A 10,227-nucleotide genomic window follows, 5' to 3' on the forward strand; every position below is an offset into this window, starting at 1 on the left:
GGTGAGTGGTGGAATATTTTTTGTAATTTGCAAAAGCACCCGATTAATGCTTTTGTTTTTCTCAAAAATTTATGTTTACTAACATATTAATTGCAATATGCATGCATAAAGTACATTCATTGGTTAATTTTCTCTTAATACTTGCATGCAATGATTTAATGCATCTTGAAATCTGAACTTATGTTGGGGAATTATCAAATTGAGCCTTATAAAATGAAAAAATTAAGATTTTGAGATAAGCCCTATAAACAAGAATGGAAGGAGTATGTGGTAAGCAACGTCAAAACAAACAATGTCAACAAAAAATTAGTAATTTTCGTGTGTCACTTGTACTAAAATATAATTTGTCACGCCTCAGTCCTACAAATAGGCCGGCACAACAACCAGTTTATAGTCAACACGTTCATTCGCTGGTTGTACATCAGTTTTTGTTTCCTTGTTGTCTACTCCCTCCTTCCTAAAATATAAGACACACATTGATTTTTTTTGTCTTCGTCGCACAACTTTAACTATATTTTTTACTTATTGTATAACTATAAAATTATCATAAAGACATATAAAATAGAATTGTTTTACCAGACAAATACAATGATATTATTGATGCACGTTCAATCCCAGTATTTTGGTATATATTAATAGACAAAGTCATGCATCAAAGACCATGAAAAGTTAAGCGTGCCTTATATTTTAAGAAGGGGGGAGTAATAGCTATACCTGTCTGGTTTTGACCCATCTTTTTTCGTTTTGCTTTTTCTTTGTTTATTTTTTGGTCTTTCTCTGTTGTTTTCCTTTTTATTGGTTTTCTTTGTTTCTTTTCTTGATTTTCAGCCGTTTCTTTTCTTTTCTTTTCTTTTTCACTTTTTCTTCTTTTGTTGGTTTTCCTTGTTTTTTTCTTTGAATTTTTTTGACACAAGTCTAAAATTTTCGTATACATCGATTACATTTTTCTTATACATCTTTAACATTTTTCAAATACATGATTAACTTTCTTTCAAACTTATATTTTGATGGTTATTTGCTTTTTCATACATTTTTTGAATTGTTGCAATAAATATATAAAATTATATATGTTTAACATCTCTTAAATATATGATTAGTTTTTTCCAAACATATGTTTCGATCTCTACTTTTGTTCATACACTTTGAACATTTTTCGTATACATCAGAAACCTTTTTGAAGAACATTTAAAAAACATATATTGTTTTTTTTCTCATACACCATGTACATTTTTTATATATCAAAAACATGTTTAATATATTTTTTGTTTTCTTAAGCAAAAATGCTTAAGGCATGTGGTTTCTTAAGCTCTCTGGACTGCCCCGCAAATGGACCAGAGAGAACAGGTTGAACTCGCCTGTTTTTGCATGAACCGGGAGAAAACCAAGTCCGGGTTGAAACTGCAAAATAAGATGTGTTTTGGGGTTTCAAACTCTGGAATTTGGTGCTAAACCATAGTTTAAAAATTTGGTGACCGAACCATAGTTAAAATACTGGGCATGTTAAGCCATGATGTACTACGTGCAGTGGCGGATCTAGGGGTGGGGTAATGGGGCCATGGCCTCCACAAACAAATTATAATTTTTATTTTACTAGCGCAATGCTTGTCCATCATACTAAACTTTGGTGTTGTGTAATAAAAGAAATTATCCATTGGAATGTTGTTAATGGTTGCCCCCACATTTTCAAATCCTAGATCCACCACTAACCATGTGCATTCTCGTGTCTAACGAATCCAAGGTGGTTCCAACGAATTCGAGAAAGGCCTACTTGCATTCACATCACACAAGCTCGTCCTTCTTGTTCTTTAACCAACATCTTAAGCATGTACTACATTCATCGCAAGAATAAGATTGTGATATACATTTTGCGACAAGTCAGGTCACTTCACATCATGGATGTCTTGAGATGTTTGAAATTTCAGCATATCAAGCATCTCGAAGAGAAAAAAAAGAATAATTTATTGATGCTTATCTAACAATAAAGAATCACTAAGCATACAACCACTGCCCCCACCTCTAATATGTCATTCCAAAAATTCTAATTCTCTTCAATTAACACGTTCCTGTTATGTCCAAAAGTTTGAATTCGTCATGATAACCACCACCATCAGGCTCAACAGCAAACGGAGGGCCGACAAGAAACCTTTCTCCCTTCCTGTTCTCAGTCTCCATACCGCATATCCTTCAGCATCACTTGTCTGCGTCGTGGTTGTGTTTGCACCGTCAGATTTGGTGACGTTGCTATACAGTTTACTGCATGAATATACAGCATCAGAAGTAGTCCATATTTGGTGAAAATTGTGGCTTGATCTTATACTTCACTATTTAAGATATGTCCGAAATTGAGAAGATAGAGTAGGCTATGAATTTGTGATTCAGACAAGAAGTTTCTAGTCTTAGAAATTTAAGTTGGTCGTCACATTCTCAAGCTCTAGTAGAAATTCAGGGTTCTTTAATTCCAGGGGTTCTATTATGTCCTGCTAAGTATTCTACTGAAAGACTTGAAAGCAAATCAAAATTATCTATTTCCTTAATAAGCAAAGGACTCTAACCCAGGTTACTTGTATTATGTGGCATACAAAATTGGTTGGACATATCTTAAATACTGAAGTATAAGATCTTTCAGACATTTGAATAAAAAAATTCAGAAATGTACCTTCCAACAAAGATGCAGCTATCATGACCTGTACAACAAAATGTATCGACTGGTTAGAAAATCAGAAAGGACCTTCAGCGTTAATCTGAAAGTAATACTAGTAAAAGATTAAAGCAGCCTAGCAAACTCATCAGCATGAAATTTAGATAATGCACCAACATGAAAGCGCAATTTGCTATCACCTTGTCCGTTAACTACCTTGAGGCAATATATGATACAGTGATAGCTGATAAGAGTAGTCAAATATTTGAACAAAATAAGCTACTCTAGAAATGTGTAATATCTCAGATGAGACTGGAAAAAGAATGTGACTTCTGAACATAGGTAAGAGAACATGAAGAAAATTTCAACAGTGTGCTAGCAGTTATTTGCACCTGTAAATAAACACACAGAGTAAAAATCTACCATCAGAACAGTCCCTCTTTACTAGTAAAAGCAGGAATGAATCCATGCTAGATTTAGTAAATAGTACTCCCTCCGTTCCGAATTACTTGTCGCGGCTATGGATGTATCTAGATGTATTTTAGTTCTAGATACATCCATTTCTGCGACGAGTAATTTGGAACGGAGGGAGTACAAGCTGCAAAATTGAATTGAATCTACGTATGAAATGAGTTCTGGTATGATATTGGAAGCCTGAATATAACTTCAGTTCCACGTGTATGAACAATTTGTAGTATTTGTAGCACACATTACTAATTTGAAAAAGGAAACAGTCTGTAGGCACTAAGGACCACATAATTATTATTTGCTGGGCCCATGTGTGACAGCATCCGCATCCCCATTGGCGTCCCTAACATCTAGGTCAGTCAAGTACACACAGAGCTTCCGTTCTGTACTTCTTGTACTCCCTCCGTTCGGAATTATTTGTCGCAGAAATGGATGTATCTAGAACTAAAAAATGTCTAGATACATCCATTTCTACGACAAGTAATTCCGAACGGAGGGAGTACCAGTCAATGACTGATTGACACTTATTAAAAAGATACGAGTATTTCCCTAAGAAAAAGATATAAGTAGATTCGATACAGAAACACTAAATGTTCAGACCCCGGCGAACTGCTAATCTGCAGCAGCACTTTGTAACATTGCTGTGTAAAAAAATCAACCAGGGAAGAAGAATGGGAGAACACCATACGAAAGTGTCCATAATAATACTATTCCCATACCAGACAAACAATACATGCTCCCCACATACACTCCAATGGGCCACTTGGATGGATACACTTTGTCTGGACTCTTGAACCGTATTATGAATTTCAAAAGGTCTGTCGAGATGGCATCCAGATCTGAAAAATCCTAGCATGCACTTCATCTTTTCCCTTAGTTTTTCTCTAACATAAATATTAGTAGTACGTAGTACCTTTTATCCGAAAAATCATTATCAAAGTTGCTTTTGTTCAGGACAACAGCCACTGTCCAAATAGGTTCCTACTTGGCTGCAACTAGCGGGAGTTCAGTACTTCAGTTTCGCTACATTAGCTCGATAAAAGCCTATTGTGAGATGGTAACGGTACCGCAATCCAAAGGGCAAGAGTGCCTTAGTTCCTAACAAGGGCCTCTATGTCAATAACCGTGAACCATGATTAAACAAGGCACCATGATGTAAACGATGTTATTGACCAGAGTTCATCTGTTGATCATAGGCCACGAAAGCAGTTAAACGGACACCTCTATATAGAGGGCCAATTTATGCATGACGACGAAACTTTGAGTAGGAGTAATAATGTATCATCAAATATGGCAAGGAATGATATTGCCCCCCAAAAAGGCAGAACTCCAAAGATTCCCGTTGCTACCCAACAATGCTCAAACCTCCAGCCGAGTAGGTTGCACATGAAAATGCAGTGCGTACCAATGCAGGAATATCTACACGTACGCCATCATGTGTAACAAGAAAGATCTCAGATCTCAGCTTTAGCTTTTGAAGCATGCCACATGCCATAATGTATGCGAAACCTATACTACCTTACAATTAGCCATGACCATACTTTTCTGAGGAGTAGCAATCTTTACTGAAACATTTTTCCACCAACAGTTTGAAGTATGTTGAACGGGAGAGCAATTCAATGCAGCCATATTTGACACTATGAAAAACAAGCACGAAGATGCATGCAAAACCGTGATGATTATACTTTAACGAAGGGAGAAGAAGTAAAACAGCAATCATTTCCCCCCACTGAGTTCAGATGACATTCTGAAGGCCCTATTAAGAAATTAAAACTTGGGCAAGAATTTCAGAGGTAACAGATTCAGGAAATATATATTTTTGTAAAAAAATAAGCCTGGTGAGAAGAATGAGATGGTAAAGCTGAGGAAAGTGATGGGAGTGAAGACTGAAGAGATGCGAATGTAGGCCTTGGCATGTGATGTGAACATATCGTTGCTCCTACTCACATGCGAGAAAGGGGATTCTTTTTTGCACTCTTGTGGCGCCCTTTTTCTCTTTGTGAAATGGAACTGTGGCTGGGGCCAATCAGATCAAGACGCTCCACGCCCAGAGCACTCTCGCAGACTTGGCAGAGTACTACTACTATCATACAATCTACAGCAAGAACCAGCTCAGCTTCTGTTAAGTGGCCATGGACTCGAGTGATATTAAAAAGAGCGGGCTATGGGTACCAAAACATCATCCATAAGTCTCTGAAAGCTGGGACCTGGATGACGGATGAGTTACCAGAATCGTGTGTTGGCAAGCTTCAGAAATGATGCTGCAAAATGAATGATGTAGTTTGTTCTGAACCAACCTTTTCGTAGCACTAATTAGCTATCTAAAAGCTCACAATTTAGCCTTGTAGAAAGGTCATATCTGAACAATCCTCTCGAGCGGTCATACACCGTCAAGCCTAAAACAAGGTCATATTTTGGGATGTCACGCTGGCTAGCTTTTTCCTCTCTTTTCCTGCCATTCTGATCGAGGAGGCCGGTTCTTCTGCAAGAGACCGCTTTGGCCTGCAAGCAGCATGCTGGACCATCCGAACCTACGTGTATAGCTGAAGCACCACTCCACGGTGGAGCATTGGCCATGCCCTAAGGAGCGGGCTTGCGATTTTCTGAACTCTGATAAAAGCTGGGCAACATGGGCTCAATCATCAGGCCCCGACCAGAGGCCCTAAGCCATACCTTCCTTAACACGAAATAACAATTCCTACCAGATAGCACACCTGGTTGCTGCACTAGTCATATCCCCTACCAGTCCTAGAACTAAGAAAAGCAACCCTTCTCCTAACCACATCAATGGAATAAATACTAACTGCAACTTTCTTTGCAGTGGAAATGCTAATTGCAAAGTGGTCTCCAATCTCCAATGATAAGACAAATCGAACAACTTTCCGGAATGATTCCATGAGTGCCATCAACTTTTGGGGCGTGACAATGGCGTCGCTCCTACATGAATGAAAATTGAAGCCGGAAGAAAAACACTTCCACTGGCTTATTGCATTATTGACATAATACTATACGTCTGCCCTGAATTGGTCTGGCGCCATACTGTGCTGTCTATGCAACCATCGACACTGATAAGCAGTTGCAAATCTCTAAGCAGTCACTTGTCAGATAATTCAGGATGTGCAGTTCCTCACTCCCTGTCGCCACTCACGAGCATGAGAATAAGTGTTCATGAGACATGATACTACAAGCATTGCTACCAAGTCTTTGTCAATCCCACGCGCGCAATCAAGTAACCAAAAAGGAACGGCAGAAAACTACACACGACCAATTGCCATTGGAAGACCAAACAGAAGAATGATCAAATGTCAAACCCAAGAACGACCGATGCTCACTAAATTAGCAAGGAAAAATCCATTTCTCAAGCAATGTTATCTAGTAGGAGTATATGCGTCAGAATTCAGAAACTGGTAGTACTCACTGGGATCGGTGGTGGTGACCATGCCGGCGCCCTGGAAGTAGCAGGAGCCGCCGGCCTTGCCCTGCGACTGGTAGTAGGTGTTGAAGGCGAACGAGGCGTGGCTCCGCACGTCGTTGGGCTCGTAGCACCCCTCCCCGGGCTGTATCGCCGTGCAGTCAGACCGGCCGGGGCCGCATGCCCAGTCCATGGCAGCCTGCACCGCCTTCTCGTCCGCGTCGTCCGCCGCGATGCAGAACGTCCGGTCCGTCGTGTCGTTCCCCAAGAAACCGTCCTTCCCGGTCACGTGGAGCAGGTACACCGGCGTGCCGTTGCCGTGGAAGAGCCCCCAGTTGGCCTCCGACGCCGGCCCCGGCCGCAGGTCCTCGTTGAAGAGCTCGTAGATGTACACGCTCGCCTGCGTGCCGGGCCGCATAGGCGTCCCGGGCTTCTCCGTGACATGCTTGATGAGGTTGGAGTTGTAGGTGTTGGCGTTGTCCTTGCTGGCGTACGGCTCTTGCTTGCGGTCCCCGTAGGACGGCCACCCGGTCTCGGTGACCAGCACCGGGATGCCGGCGCTGACGTTGAGGTTCTTGAGGGCGACGTACACCGCGTCGAGCATGGCGTCGAACACGTTGGTGTAGTGGAGCAGCGTGTTGGGGTCGACCATCTCCAGCGACGGCGGGAGCGGCTTGAACATGGCGTTGTCGACGGGGACGACGCCACTGCTCTGCATCAGCGAGTAGTAGGGGTAGAGGTTGAGCATGAGGGGCGCGGAGGTGTTGGCGAGGTGGGAGAGGAGCGGGAGGAGGAAGGATTTGGCGAGGGACTGGTTGAAGTAGGCCTGGGACGGGGGGAAGGGCTCGAGGACGATGGAGAAAGGGAGCGGGGTGGAGACGGGGATGGAGGAGAGGTTGGCGGCGGTGAGCGCGGCGGCGAGGGACTGGATGGCGGGGAGGAGGATGGGGAGCGCGGAGGGCAGGGCGGTGGGGACCTCGTCGCCGACGGCGATGGCGGAGATGAGGCCCGGGGTGGTTGAGTTGGCGGCGGCGAAGGGGAGCACCCGGCGGGCGACCCAGGCGGAGGCGGTGGCCGGGGAGGAGCCGAGCGCGAGGAGCTCGTCGTTGGGGACGCCGACGATGGCGGTGGCGCCGGAGGAGGCGAGCGCGGAGAGCAGGCGTGGGTCGGCGTCGTAGAGGCGCACGTGGGTGATGCGCTGCGCGCGGAGGAACGCCGCGAGGTCCGACGGGGACAGCAGGTTGGTTACCGCCGTGCCGATCGTGACGCCGACGTAGGGGTCGCCGGAGCCCGCCGCGGAGACCGAGCCTGCAGGCAAACATTAGCAGGCGTAGAAACAGAGCACAGTGGCAAGCAAGCGTATGTGGATGGAGAGGAGACCGAGAGCTTACAGCGCAGACAGGAATGGAGGCAGAGAAGGTGGAGCGAGAGGAGGAGCAGGCTGCGTGTGCCTCCTCTGCTCCTAGCCCCCATTGTCCGCCCAGCTTGTCCTGCTCCTGCTGGGAAGGCAAGGGAAGGGAAGGGGATTGCCTCTCCTCTCCTCTTCCGCAGAGATTGGTGGTGCGTGCTTTGGAGGAGCTCCTCGCGTGCTTTCTTCAGGAATTTCCTTTCCTTGTCTGAATTGCGGAGTGAGGGTGAGGATGGAGGACGGTGGTGTGGTGTGGGGTGGGGGGCAAAGGTAAGGGGTTGGTGATTGGCGACGGAATGAATCTCGAATTGGCTGTTTGTTTCTTGCTTTCTTTCTTGGTTGTTAGCTTCCTTTCCGAGGGGAGGCTCCTTTTTCTGAATGGATTCTCTTTATGAGGTTTATTTGGTGGTAGTGCTAGGTATTAATTAGTATCCAATCTTGCTTATTAAAAGTCTTTCTTTCTTTCAGTGGGGAAGGGACAAGGTCCAGGCGGCAGCGAGCCCGTGACAGTGACACTGAGCCGCCTGGCCGGTGGGGACAAGCCTCCATAAGATTAGAGTGGTTCACACTTCCACTTCACTCCACTAGCTGGCTGTGCAAGCCTGTCTTTCTTGTCCTCGCCCGTTTCTTCTACTGCAACAGTCGCACCAACAAGTTCCTACAGACACACGCAGATCTACAACGTCCAAATGCTGCCTGCGCTCCAGAGGGATTCAAAAACATTCTTACGTACTCCCTCCGTTCCGAATTACTTGTCTTGTACTTGTCTAGATACGGAGGGAGGGAGTAGTAGGTATCAACATAGGAGCAACAAATCTCGCAAGGCAGGAGGCGGAGCGGCTTTGTCTTGCACGGAGCTTCGGTGGTGATGTCAAGTCATGCCTGACCGACAGGTGCTACGCTTTGTCATGGCTGGTCGGCAGGTGCTACGCACGGCAGATCTTCCAAGGACTTCAAGCTGTGTCGGCTGGTGATACCTGACAGCATGGCGCTGAGGTGTATCAATGGCGACCGCGACGTGCTCAGCTGTTTGCGCGCAGGGAGGAGGTGCCGTTTGGCGCCGTGGTGGCGTCGACAATAGCTAGACCGAGTAAGGTTGATGCAGCAGTACAGTTCTGAAGATGGAGCAGTGGCAGTTGGCGGCGGCGGCATCTGAGTGCACGCCGGACCGGTGAGACCCATGTCCGGCAAGCGTCCTGAATGGGTTCTCAGGTCTTAGATGTTAGGTTTGGCTGCGATGTCTGTTTGGTATTAGGCCCAGGCTATCTGCGCCCCTTCATCAGCTGGATAGAGGTGCTTAGACGGCGGCTTTAGTCTTATTATTGTATTACTTTGTAAGGTCTTATGAGAATAATTAATAAAGTGACCGTATATATCGCCCAGATGCAGAGGCGGGGGGTCATCCTTCTTTTCTAAAAAAACAAATCTCGCAAGAAAAAAACATGGGAGCAACAAATATACCTTTTTTTAATAGAGTAGCTAACCACTTGTGCCATGTGGTAGCAACAAATATACCTACTTCTACATATTTTCTTTTAGATAATAAAACAAACATATTACTACCTCTTGCCTCTGCACCCGAAAGTGCACGCATCCCACTATTCCAAGGATCCATCAAACCTTGTTGAAAAAAAAGAACCAAGGCAGTCAACACGCTGAAATTCAGCCAGGTATTACAAACCCATTGTGTGCTCTGGCTGATGTCCATTGAGCTGTAATAAGAGGATTGTTTCCAGTAGTTTGTTGCTTCAGATTACTGGTAAAACTTTTAGTTTTCGGACGCGCTGAACGTGCTTTTGAACTTTGTAATCTCTGGTTTCATTCAAGTAATGAAACCGGCGGGTCTTTGGCCCTCCTGATAGTCTAGAAAGTTATCTCATGTAAATTTCTCAAGAGATTCTACATATTTGTACATGTTTCAGGGGGCCAAAAGACTCAATCTTTTGATAAGAGGGGCCAAACAATACTAACGCATGTATTTTTGTTTAAATTTTACACTATTCATGTACAAAGTAGTAGCAAATCAACGGTCATAGGGGGGCCAGGGCCCCTGCTGCCCCCTGTCTCCGCCACTGGTTTCAGACACATGATGCAATCCAAACATAGCATTCTATCATGACAAGACAAGATATATCGCTCTAACATTCTTCCAGTTTGGCAGTTGCACATGTTGAATATATGAGCAAATTACTACGAGATTTAATCCGAACAAACAGTAAATAAATTATGACGACAAAAACAGAGATTAAACTAATTATGCGGATTAGCATAGTATATGAATAGATCAGATCTAGGGCACAG

The 10,227-nt window shown here is 44.4% G+C and overlaps 1 protein-coding gene across 1 annotated transcript; it reads right to left on the minus strand.

The window, feature by feature from the left end:
* Nucleotides 1-1,811: 1,811 nt before the first annotated feature.
* Nucleotides 1,812-8,248, minus strand: LOC119354340 (glucan endo-1,3-beta-glucosidase 1-like). The gene is made up of 4 exons (XM_037621073.1): nt 7,910-8,248; nt 6,525-7,826; nt 2,657-2,684; nt 1,812-2,253 (listed from the first exon to the last, which is right to left on the minus strand). Exons 1-4 carry the CDS (start codon nt 7,989-7,991, stop codon nt 2,067-2,069), a joined length of 1,599 nt encoding a protein of 532 aa, XP_037476970.1. The 5' UTR covers nt 7,992-8,248; the 3' UTR covers nt 1,812-2,066.
* Nucleotides 8,249-10,227: the final 1,979 nt, after the last annotated feature.

The sequence above is a fragment of the Triticum dicoccoides genome, chromosome 2A (assembly GCF_002162155.2).
Source record: "Triticum dicoccoides isolate Atlit2015 ecotype Zavitan chromosome 2A, WEW_v2.0, whole genome shotgun sequence".
In the NCBI taxonomy this organism is placed as follows: Eukaryota; Viridiplantae; Streptophyta; class Magnoliopsida; order Poales; family Poaceae; genus Triticum; species Triticum dicoccoides.

What these genes read in the sequence shown, in the direction of transcription:
- LOC119354340 (XM_037621073.1), bottom strand. Translation starts at nt 7,991, where the DNA reads ATGGGGGCTAGGAGCAGAGGAGGCACACGCAGCCTGCTCCTCCTCTCG. An exon ending in GGTCACCACCACCGATCCCA is followed by an intron (nt 2,685 to 6,524) that starts GTGAGTACTACC and finishes TTTGTTGTACAG; the next exon opens with GTCATGATAGCTGCATCTTT. An exon ending in AGCTGCATCTTTGTTGGAAG is followed by an intron (nt 2,254 to 2,656) that starts GTACATTTCTGA and finishes ATATTCATGCAG; the next exon opens with TAAACTGTATAGCAACGTCA.